Source organism: Somniosus microcephalus, chromosome 5, assembly GCF_052327205.1.
Source record: "Somniosus microcephalus isolate GS21.2 chromosome 5, FLI_Smic_1.0, whole genome shotgun sequence".
Lineage (NCBI taxonomy): Eukaryota > Metazoa > Chordata > Chondrichthyes > Squaliformes > Somniosidae > Somniosus > Somniosus microcephalus.
In genome coordinates, this window is record NC_140991.1 from 216,711,724 (window position 1) to 216,724,569 (window position 12,846).

The 12,846-nt window shown below is 44.9% G+C and overlaps 1 protein-coding gene across 4 annotated transcripts in view; it reads left to right on the top strand.

Annotated features, from left to right (window-relative positions):
• osbpl3b (oxysterol binding protein-like 3b) overlaps window positions 1-12,846 on the top strand; it is a 307,799-nt gene that overhangs the window by 226,184 nt on the left and 68,769 nt on the right. For all 4 annotated transcript variants that reach the window (XM_085988683.1, XM_085988680.1, XM_085988679.1 and 1 more), the window contains 2 exons: window positions 1,250-1,313; window positions 3,692-3,770. In XM_085988683.1, coding sequence (XP_085844809.1) covers window positions 1,250-1,313; window positions 3,692-3,770 — 143 coding nt within the window. The remainder of the gene's footprint in view (window positions 1-1,249; window positions 1,314-3,691; window positions 3,771-12,846) is intronic.

The following is a 12,846-nucleotide window of genomic DNA, read 5'->3' on the forward strand; positions in this document are numbered from 1 at the left end:
AGGTGGTGGTGAGCTGCCGCCTTGAACCGCTGCAGTCCATGTGGTGATGGTGCTCCCACAGTGCTGTTAGGTAGGGAGGTCCAGGATTTTGACCCAGCGACGCTGAAGGAACGATGATATATTTCCAAGTCAGGATGGTGTGTGACTTGGAAGGGAACTTGGAGGTGATGGTGTTCCCATGCACCTGCTGCCCTTGTTCTTCAAAGTTGTAGAGGTCGCATGTTTGGGAGGTGCTGTCGAAGCAGCGTTGGCAAGTTGCTGCAGTGCATCTTGTAGATAGTACATGATGCACTAGTGGTGGAGGGAGTGAATGTTTAAGGTGGTGGATGGGGTGCCAATTAAGCGGGCTGCTTTGTCCAGTGCTTTTCCAGTGCTAAAGTTACCTAGGCTGTTTGTGTCTTATTGTCAAGCAGTTAAATTCCAATTGGCCTGCTCCACCAGTGGAAGTGTGGCAGAGTGGGCCATAAGTCCACCCGGTGAGGAGGCTCAGACCCCATCACAAGTTAGGGGGATAGGGTTATTTGCATACCTGGGACAGCTGCTTCTGCAATGTCATGCTGCTCTGATGACAGAAAGGAGGCCCAGGAAGGGCCTAATTAAAAGGTATTTTTGTAAATGTTAAGCTCTGAATGGAGCCAGGAGGGCATCTTTGGAAGGTAATTGATCCCCATAGATATTGATTTAACTTTAGCTAGGACAGCTTTTGACCTTTTATGGGCCTCAGCAGGACTCTCACCAGCTCTCGGGTGATGAGTTTCCGCAGAGGCCCTTAAAGTACATACTAGCTGGAATTCCCAGGGAAGCCCAGGAACTGCTTGTTAAATTTCTCCAAAGGTCGAAAATGTGGCAGTATCTTGGTGGAGCTGGGTTCTTCTCAATTTTCCAATCCCCTGACCCACTTGCACCTTGTCCCAATCGGGATTAAAGGATTTGTTTGCGAAAATAAACAAAAATGTCAGTGAAAAGAGCCATGAATGCAGCCATGGCTATTGGGAAATCACAGGTGTGCTCCCCTCTTGTACCCATTAAAATGAATGGATGGATAATCATGGCAACAAATCCATAATTTCCCAATGTGTGGCTGGTGGACGAGGCCCCTAGTGGCAGCACAAACTCACAAAATTGGCCGTTATATAATAAACAGTGTATTTGAGAATTCTAGACTTTTTTACACAATTTAAGATGAAAAGTACATTTAACTCTTAAATAGCAAATTTATGGACAAAAACATTGATGTACTTTTTTTTAGGTCAGCCACCATCCTCCGATATCTGCATGCCATGCTGAATCAAAAAACTTTGCTTTCTGGCAAGGTAGGTGTATGCTGAATGGGGGAACTTTGTATTATAAGCATGGAGTCCAAGATGAGCTTTTCTAAAACAATGACAGTGTACTGCTCTGGAATAGTAGCAGTTTGGAATGGCAGTCAGGCTTTTGTTCCTACTAGGTTAGAAAATGGAGAGGCACTCATCGAGTTGTGGGATAAGTAGGACTGTCCTTCTGTTTTGGCCAAGGAAAGGACCATGCATCTTTTCTTTCCTTCATTTATCCGGGTGTCTAAATGCACAGAAACCTGTCACCATATTAAAGAGGCTCCAAACTAAGCTACTAAGAAATCTACGCAGTGAGAGTTGCTGTTTGCCCACTATGTAGGGATACACCTTACTTAGGATTGTCATGGACCATGCTTATTTGTCACCAGTTATTTAATTTAGGTTCAATTGCGAGGGGCTTTGGCAAAGAGAGACAACCGTTTTAAGACTGACTTCCCCTCTAGGGCACACAGTGCCAGGTCAGAGGCCACAGTCCCGACAACCTTTTGCCACAAATTCACCTGAAAGCTTGGTCCTGAATCTTGTACGTAGGCTGCATGCTGAGGAGTTCGGAACTATGAAGAACAACTATTTGGACACATCTGATAGGCCATAAGCTCAACCTTCATCAGAACTTCACTGTAATTGAAGAAAGAACAAAGTGTCATTCTTCCCATCTTCCCATGGTCCTGAAGGACTGTGTCCAGGCTGATATTGGCATCCACCAATTACTAATATGAATCAACAATTGGGACATATGTCCTTGGGCTTCGTATCAATGCTATAATACCACATTTGGGTACCCATGCCATCTCTCATTGACTGGCTCATTGTTGGTGAGCAAAGTACACCAGATCCTGGGTGAATCTGGCATTCAACTAGAATTGAGAAGGTTAAAAGCAGATCTAATAGAGATGCTGAAAACTAAAAAGCTTTGATGAGATAATTAGGGCATAACCATTTCCACTGTTCAGTGAGTCTAACTAAAGGACATAAGCATAGGATCACCAGTCAATCTCATAGCAGGAGGTTGCATCATTGCACCACTATGTTCCCCACTGTTGCTCATAGCTCATCCTTACTCTGTGTCTTGCTCTCTTGCTCCCCAAATTGGCCTTGCTGCTCCCATTTTCCTTATTCCTCCCATCTTGATATTCCTATTTCTCAATACCCCCGTTCGTTCTTTTGCTGTCCCCTAGCTTTCCTGTTTTGGTGCACTCGTATTTCCCTCCATTGATGTCATTTTGTGTTTCCTCATAGAAATCTGGCAGGGGGCTAAATTTAAGAAAAAAATAGTAGAAAAGGAAGTAATTACCTTGCTACTTAACCTTGCACTGCAGCAAATCAACAGGGCTGACACACTGGAAGTTTAGAAAATTTAAAAACTGCTCCACAAGCCCCATCCTATGGCCAGAGCCTGCAATTGACTTGACAATGCGGTCACTGTTGCATAACATTGGAAAATCCTATTGCAACAGTGTTAGTTGCAGAGGACTTTATAGGACTGTTCAATGGAATGTGACATTTAATATTTTAATAGATAACCAAAAGAACAAGTAAGCAATGAGATTTTTTTTATGCAGTGGGTTATTTGGACATTGTCCCCACCACTTTCTGATGGGGCATGCAGAGTCCATAATAGCTTTTAAAAGCGAAGTGGATGAATCGGATCATAACATTTTACAGCACAGGAGGAGGCCATTCAGCTCATTGCACCTGTGCTGGTTCTCAGAGAGGTATCCACTTAGTCCCTTCCCTTTCCCCATTCTCTTTTTACATTTTTCTTTTTCAAATAGTTACCACTTTTTTAAAGCTGTTATGGATTCACCACCGTTTCTGGAAGGGAATTCCCATTTTTTTTTTGGGGGGGTGAGGGGTAAAGGATAGAGATATGGAACTAATTGGAAAGCTCTTTCAGAAAGCCAGTGCAAGGTCAGTGGGCTGAATGACGTTCTGTGCTGTAAAATTCTATGAACACAAATGATTTGCAAAAAGGTTCAATCAGTCTTTTCAGAAATATCACTAACAGACTAAAATGCCTTACGATGCCACCTAGCACATATTTGATAGACATCGAATTGAATGGATAGGCTGTTCTTGAACAACATAGTGATGACCTGAATTGGTCAGCCAGCAGAAATTAATTCTGATGTTTTGCACACTCCCAGATTAAACAGACTACATATATCTAATGATACAATTCTGCTGAATTACAGGTGCTGAGAGGAATGTGGAGGAACTGCTAAATTATCTGAATATGTAAATAGAAATTTTGCAACTTCAATTGCAGAGTAATGTTCATGTGCAAATGTAAAAATGTTTGATAAGACTATGTGTCATTTTATAATAATGGAGTCTTTATTTTCCTCCCCTATTAGATGTGAGGTGGAAGAACAAATTCTGGGGTAAATCAATGGAGATTGTTCCAGTTGGCACAATTCATGTAACTCTCCCAACGTAAGTGCCATTACAGAAAGAATCCTGTTGCAGAAAAACAATTAAGCAAGCTTGTATTGATTTAAAATTGAGTCTAATAATGTCAAGAGGATTCGTTCCAGGAAAGCGTTCCTGTTTCCCTTCCTCCCTTTACCTTCCAACCACCCTATTAAGCACTGGTGGCTTTATAGCACTTCCTGTTCAATTGCAAGTACTAACTTGACATATGATTGACTAAATTGACCCACCAAACTTAAACTTTATAAGGTATGTGGCCATAAAACTGACTTGCATACATTAAGTTGATGACTGCATTAAATGTGAAAGAGTCAAGGAATTTTCAGATAATTAAGGGCCAATTTTAACCCTACCTGCTTGGCAGAAACCGGCAGTTAAAATAGCTCGTAGAACTTCCCCACACCGATCCCACTGCCTTCCCGCCGGTTGCAATCTTAACCTGCTCGTCTCATCAGGCAAGTGGGACATCATGCCTTCCCTTCCTCGACTTCTCCGTCTCCATCTCTGGGGATAGGTTATTGACCAACATTCACTACAAGCTCACTGACTCCCACAGCTACCTGGACTACACTTCCTCCCACCCTGTGGTGTATGTGCCTTTAAGAGCCCCAGGTGTGCTGTAATGCCGGTAATTGCCACTCAGGCTATATAAGCCTGTATATTGTGTATATCCGTTGGAACCCCCCCCCCCAGACTTTGCTTAGTAAATACCTATGAACCAACTCCTGTCTTCAGTGTCTTTATCAGCACACGGACACTACAGTGGCGACGAAGTGGAAACGGACTTACCTGCAATTCGGCAGCACCTCAAGGACATTGATTCCTCGGGCGTCCAGAAGACTCAAGGAAGTGAGAGAAGCTATGGTTTCACCAGCTGGCCAAGCTGGTGGCAGGTACTGCGCTAATCCTTCCTGGGCGTCAGGCTGGGGCTCCAGCAGCTGGCTCTACAGCTGAGACAGGCAGCGAAATCGGAGGCATGCAATAACGGACTGGGAGGGAGCACTCGGGAGACGGCCGGCGCGGCAAGCAGGTCAGCGTTCAGACCTCCGGCGGGAACGAGTCTCCAACAGTAAATAAAAAAAAGAGAACGGAAACCGCAGTAAACAGCGTTGTTATCAGCAGCAGCGGCGGGAAAGCGCGGGAAGTGCCATATCTTTGCTACAGAAAAGAAAAAAAAAAGCGCGGGAAGCGCCATATCTTTTCTGAAATGCCTAAGTCTGGTAATATTGATGCTTTTGATAGCGAAATAGAGGATTGGACCACATACATGGAAAGAGTAGAGGTATATTGCACTGCAAATGGAATAGAAGATGAAAAAAAAGCTTCAGTACTTCTGAACTTAATGGGCGCAAAGACATACGGGCTGTTACGAAATTTAATCACTCCAGCCACACCAAAGGACAGGAATTTTAAAGAAATTGTTGATACCCTGCAGGAGCACTTAAACCCAACACCGCTGCTGATAGCGGAACGATTCAAGTTCTTCAAGAGAAATCAACACAAGAATGAAAGTAACGCTGATTACCTAACCGAATTAAGAAAGCTATCAAAGTACTGCCAATTCGGGGCAGGACTATCAGATTATCTTCGAGACAAATTCGTTTGCGGTCTCTTAAGTGAAGGAACACAAAAAAGACTGCTTTCTGAAAAAGATTTAACATTGGACAAAGCTTTCAGTATGGCTGTATCATACGAAACAGCAGCAAAAGGAGCTGCAGAGATACAACAAAAGACACAGGGTTTCGAAAGATGTTATCGCTGCGGCAGATCCACCCATAACCAGAGGGACTGCTGGTTCAAGGACAAAGCATGCAGGCAATGCGGAAAGATTGGACACATTGCACGGGTATGCCGATCTGGACAAAATAAATCCACTGACAGAAAAAAAAAGATCAATAAAGAAAAGTACAGGAAGGTACAAATGATGACGGGCAGTAGCTCCGAAGACCAGAAGAGCAATAGCGACTTCAAAAACAAGAGACTAAGCTGTCTCAAATTACATAATGTACTTGCCAAAGATGATTACCAAACCATTTGGGTTACCCTCACAATAGCAGGGTCCCCAGTTAAAATGGAGCTAGATACAGGATCAGCTCTAACCGTAATAAATCGACGGGATTACGAGAGGCTATTTTCGCATATACCTCTAAAAGACACATCCATTATCTTAAAAACATATACAGGGCAGAAAGTATACCCCAAAGGAAAAATAAGGGTGCCTGTTGTATACAACGGCAAAGAAATACAAAAGTTGTATTTATACATTCTACAAGATGGTGGTCCACCGTTGTTGGGACGTGAATGGATCAGGAAGATACGTTTAGACTGGCACTCCATTCAGGCACTGACGGTGACCAGTAAGGAAAAAAACAATGATGACATCATACCTGAACGATTAAAAGACATCTTGGCCAACGCCAAAGAAGTGTTTCAAGAGAAACTAGGAACCTTGAAAGGCATCACCGCCTCAATAAAAGTGGAAGATGCAGCAATTCCCAAATTTTTTAAGGCAAGACCGGTGCCATACGCAATACATCCAGCAGTCGAGGCAGAGCTGGAGAATTTGGAAAAAGCAGGCGTATTATCCAAAATAGATTGGAGCGAATGGGCAACACCCATCGTTCCAGTCATGAAAAAAGCATTGAATAAAGATAAATCTGAAGAACAGAGAAAAATTCGCATCTGTGGTGACTTCAAGGTGACTGTAAACCCGGTCCTTCACACAGTACAGTATCCTCTTCCGAGGATAGAAGATATTTTCGCCTCACTATCCGGAGGGAAACGTTTCATCAAAATTGACTTGGCACAGGCATATCTACAGATGGAGGTTGAGGAGGCCTCTAAAAAGTATCTCACGATAAACACACACAAAGGCCTGTACCAGTACAATCGACTGGTTTTTGGAGTAGCATCAGCTCCAGCTATCTGGCAAAGAGCTATGGAGCAAGTCCTGCAAGGGATTCCGGGGACTCAATGCTACCTAGACGACATCCTTGTAACAGGAGAAAACGACAACGAGCACCTTGCCAATTTGGAGCAGGTGCTCACTAGGCTGAAAGAACGGGCCTACGAGCGAATCGCCCCAAGTGCGAATTTTTCCAAAATCAGATATCATATTGTGGCCACATAATTAATAATGAAGGGTTGCATAAGTCACCTGAAAAAATTGAAGCGGTTATAAAAGCCCCAGCACCTGAAAATGTTTCACAATTAAGGTCGTTCCTGGGATTAATAAATTACTATCATAAATTTTTACCGAACTTATCAACTCTTCTACACCCTCTTAATGAACTTCTACAAACAGGAGTGATTTGGAAATGGAACGAAGACTGTAAACATGCCTTCCATAAATGCAAAGACTTAATCACATCCGAAGAAGTTTTGGCTCATTACAACCCATCACTGCCAATCAGACTGGCGTGCGATGCATCCCCTTACGGCATAGGAGCAGTATTATCCCATAAATTCCCTGATGGCTCAGAACGGCCGATAGCTTTTGCGTCACGCTCATTAAACTCAGCTGAGCGTAACTATGCCCAAATCGACAGGGAAGCACTCAGCCTGGTATGGGGAGTGAAGAAGTCAACCATTACCTACACGGACAAAAATTTACCTTGTTGACTGACCATCAACCCCTCATCTCCATATTCAACCCTAAAAAAGGTGTTCCCATTATGACAGCGCAAAGGCTACAGAGGTGGTCCCTTTTTCTAGGGGCACACCAATACAACATAGAATACAAAGGGTCAAAATAGCATGGGAATGCTGACGGTTTATCGTGCCTACCGTTGCCAACGGTAGAAGAGGCACCTACAGTAGACCCAGTAGAGATGTTCCACTCTACCATAGTGGAATGTCTACCAGTGACAAATTCTGCCATTGAAAGGGAGACGAGAAATGACCCGACTCTCTCACGGGTCTACGATTTAACAGTGAAGGGATGGCCAGCACATGGCGAACCACTGTTGCCAGCATTCTCGCAAAGAAGAGAACAGCTGTCAGTGTGCCGAGGAACCTTGATGTGTGGATCCAGAGTGGTGATTCCACCCAAACTCCAGGATAAAGTGCTAAAGGAGCTTCACGAGGGGCATCTGGGTGGAGTGAAAATGAAGAACCTAGCTAGGACGTTTGTATGGTGGCCAGGTATCGATGGAGACATCGAAGAAATGACCAAGAGCTGCCTAGGATGCCAGAAGGTCCAAAACGCTCCGCCACAAGCCCCTCTACATCCATGGGAGTGGCCCTCATCTCCCTGGCAAAGGGTGCACATCGACTTTGCTGGTCCATTTATGGACTCAATGTTCTTAATCGCGGTTGATGCACACTCTAAGTGGCCGGAGGTAATAAAGATGTCCTCCACCACCACGGAAAAAACCATCACAGTATTAAGGACCATATTTGCCAGGAATGGGCTGCCGGAACAGATCTGTTCTGATAATGGACCGCAATTTGTGTCCGAAGAATTCAGAAAGTTCTTAAAGAAACAATGGGGTTAAGCACTACACATCCGCCCCATACCATCCCGCCACCAATGGATTGGCTGAAAGGTTTGTCCAGACCTTCAAGAAGGCCATAAAGGCCATGGGTAATGAAGACATAAAACTTCAGCACAAGGTGGATAACTTCTTATTCGCATACAGGAATGCAACACATATGGTTACCAACCAAACTCCCGCCATGATGTTCTTCAATAGAAACCTAAGATGCCGGCTGGATTTGGTGAAGCCCAACATCAGAAGGGATGTGGAGAACCGGCAGTTTCAAGGCATGAATGAAAGGCCAACTAGAACCTTCCAGATAGGTCAACAAGTTTTGGCCCGGGACTACCGTACCGAGAAATGGCAGCCTGGAACTATCTGCACACGACTAGGACCACTGATGTATACCGTGGACATCGGAGAAAGCATAATAAGGCGCCATGCTGACCAAATCATAGTCATCCGAAAAGGGACAACCTACACCACAACTCTATACATCTAACGATGAAGTAGAGATACCCATATCTACCTCCGATCCGGTGATACTGGAACCCGATGAACCCGACACTGGCATTCAAGCTGAATCAGCCTTGCCAGTAGAACCTACTACACCACCAGAAACTACTACACCCCCGAGGCGTTATCCGGACCGAGTCAGGAAGCCTCCTGAGAGACTAACTTATAATTAATTAACTACAGCAATGTATATTATTTTGCTTATAACATGTAATTAATAATTACTTAAAATATGATGTACTGGTTAGCTAAAAGGGGAGGAATTGTGGTGTATGTGCCTTTAAGAGCCCCAGGTGTGCTGTAATGCCGGTAATTGCCACTCGGGCTCTATAAGCCTGTATATTGTGCATATCCGTTAGAACCCCCCCCCCCCCCCCCAGACTTTGCTTAGTAAATACCTATGAACCAACTCCTGTCTTCAGTGTCTTTATCAACACACGGACAATACACACCCCGCCTCCTGTAAGGACTCTATTCCATTCTCCCAGTTTCTCCGTCTCCGCCGCATCTGCTCCGATGAAGCCACCTTCCACACCAGTGCTTCCGACATGTCTTCCTTTTTCCTCAACCGAGGATTCCCCTCTACCGTGGTTAACACGGCCCTCGACCGTGTCCGTTCTATCTCCCGCACTTCTGCCTTCACCCCTGCCCCTCCCTCCCGAAACCACGATAGGGTTCCCCTTGTCCTCACCTTTCACCCCACCAGCCTCCACATTCAACGGATCATCCTCCGCCACCTCCAACATGATCCCACCACCAAACGCAACTTCCCCTCCCCTCCCCTTTCAGCATTCCATAGGGACCACTCCCTCCGAGACACCCTAGTCAACTCCTCTATCACCCCCGGCACCTTCCTGTGCAAGCGCAGGAGATGCAACACCTGCCCTTATACTCCCCCCCCCCCTTCCCACTGTCCAGGGCCCCAAACACTCCATTCAGGTGTACTTCTTGCAATCTAGTATATTGTATTCGCTGCTCACGATGTGGCCTCCTACATTGGGGAGACCAAACGCAGATTGGGTGACCGCTTTGTGGAACACCTCCGTTCAGTCCATGAGGGTGACCCCGAGCTTCCGGTCGCCTGTCATTTTAACTCACCGCCCCATTCCCACTCAGACCTCACCGTACTCGGGCTCTGGCATTGTTCCACGGAAACCCAGCGTAAGCTCGAGAAACAGCACCTCATCTTCCGATTAGGCACTTTACAGCCTTCCAGACTCAATATCGAGTTCAACAATTTCAGATCATAACCTCGGCCCCTATTACATTTTTACTTATATTTTTTATCCACACTTGTTTTGTGCCCTTCCCCCTTTTTACTCTCTCACATGGCAGCTGTCTCTCATTCTGCCAGCACATTTCACACCTAATCTGAGCCGTCTTTTGTCTCTTCGCTAGTCCTGTCACCATCTCGTCTCGTTTTGAATACCTCTTAATGTCTCTTCACTTCTTTTGTTCTTTCATCCCCATTTCCCAGCCCCCAAACTGGCCTTTTAATCTGTTTCATTTCCTGTGTTTTTTCAGTCCTGACGAAGGGTTTCAACCTGAAACGTTGACTCTATTTCTCTCTCCACGGATGTTGCCTGGCCTGCTGAGTTTTTCCAGCATTTTCTGTTGTTGTTTCGGATTTCCAGCATCCGCAGTATTTTGCTATCGTATCTGCCAGAAGACAGTGGGGTACTTCCAAAATATGAAGATCGAGCTCTGGTGACATCAGGGCCCGATCTGCCATTTTAAATGGAGGTCAACTTGGCAGCAAAAGGAACTGGAGCCAGAAGATGCCTAAAAAGCTACGTGTTTTTTTAGTTTCTCCTCTGGGAGCCACAAGGAAGCCTCAGAGCTCCCCTGCCCTGGGCTTCCCTCACCCTCCCTTGACTACGAGGTCCTACCAACGTGCCTTCCAACCGTTCCGGGGACATTTCCTTTCCGACCCCAGCGGCAGCCCCCTGCAGTCCAACAACCCTCTCCTGCCTACCGGCTAACTGCCACTTCCTGCTAAGGGCTATGCAGATGAAGGTCCAACCATTTGGTGTCAACCTTGGCATCCACCTGCACTTTATTGGCCCTTTATTTTCTTAAATAAATGGTGAGAATTATGGATGAGTACTGATCCAAATTCAGAAGTAACCCAGATTGGAATAAGAACAAATTCATCAATTGAACAATTTGGTTAGCCTTCGATTTTCTATGCTCATCAAGGATATTAATGATGGAACTTGGAAGACTTTCCTATTTTGGGCACTCAGTATTGGCAGCATGCACTCCCAGGCCAGATGCAGTTTTCTCTGCCCCAGCAATGTTCGAGGGTCCTTCAGCAATCTGATTGTTTCATCATTCAGATTTCATGCCATCCTTCTGTGCCAACTGAAGATTTGAGATGTGTATTCCAGCAACTTTGAAGAAGAATTTGCTTCCTTTTATCTCTTCAATTAGGCAGCTAACAAGATGGCTTACTTCTTACATTCAAAGACCGAATGGATGAGCTACTGAATTTGTTCATCCCAGTTTGGCATAAAAATAAAACAAAAAAGGTGACTCAACCGTGGCTAACAAGGGAAATTAGGGATCGCATAAGATCCAAGGAGACGACATATAAATTGGCCAGAAAAAGCGATAATCCTGAGGATTGGGAGCAGTTTAGGATTCAACAAAGGCGGACAAAGGGATTAATTAAGAAAGGTAAAATAGAATATGAGAGTAAGCTAGCAGGGAACATAAAAACTGACTGTAAAAGCTTTTCTAGATATGTGAAGAGAAAAAGATTGGTGAAGTCAAGCATAGGTCCCTTACAGTCAGAATCAGGGGAATTTATAATGGGAAACAAAGAAATGGCAGACCAATTAAATTCATACTTTGGTTCTGTCTTCACAAAGGAGGATACTTTGGTTCTGTCTTCACAAAGGAGGACACAAATAACCTCCCCAGAGATGCCGGGGAACATAGGGCCTGATGAAAGGGTGGAACTGAAAGAAATCAGTATTTGTAGGGAAATGGTGTTAGGAAAATTGATGGGACTGAAGGCCGATAAATCCCCAGGGCCTGATAATCTACATCCCAGGGTACTTAAGGAAGTGGCCCTAGAAATAGTAGATGCATTGCTGGTCATCTTCCAGAACTCGATAGACTCTGGAACAGTACCCATGGATTGGAGGGTAGCTAATGTTACCCCACTATTCAAAAAAGGTGGTAGAGAAAAAGCGGGGAATTATAGACCGGTAAGCCTGACATCGGTAGTGGGGAAAATGCTAGAATCTATTATAAAAGATGTAATAGCAGAGCACTTGGTAAGCAGTGACAGGATCGGACAAAGTCAACATGGATTTACAAAAGGTAAATCATGCTTGACTAATCTACTGGAATTTTTTGAGGATGTAACTGGTAAAATAGATAAGGGAGAACCAGTGGATGTGGTGTATTTGGACTTTCAGAAGGCTTTCGATAAGGTCCCGCATAAGAGATTAGCATGCAAAATTAAGGCACATGGGATTGGGGGCAAGGTATTGACTTGGATAGAGAACTGGTTGGCGGACAGAAAGCAAAGAGTTGGAATAAACGAGTCGTTTTCCGAGTGGCAGGCAGTGACTAGTGGGGTACCGCAAGGATCGGTCCTAGGACCCCAGCTGTTCACAATATAAATGATCTGGACGAGGGAATTGGATGTAATATCTCCAAATTTGCAGACGACACAAAACTGGGTGGGAGGGTAAGCTGTGAGGAGGATGTCATGAAACTCCAGTACGATTTGGACAGATTGGGTGATTGGGCAGAAACATGGCAAATGCACTATAATGTGGATAAATGTGAGGTTATCCACTTTGGTGGCAAAAACAGGAAAGCAGATTATTATTTGAATGGCAATAGATTGGGAGAAGGGGAAGTGCAAAGAGACCTGGGTGTTCTTGTGCACCAGTCGCTGAAGGTAAGCATGCAGGTGCAGCAGGCGGTTAAGAAGGCAAATGGTATGTTGGCCTTCGTAGCAAGAGGGTTCGAGTACAGGAACAAGGATGTCTTGCTACAGTTGTACAGGGCCTTGGTGAGACCGCACCTTGAGTATCGTGTGCAGTTTTGGTCGCCTTACCTGAGGA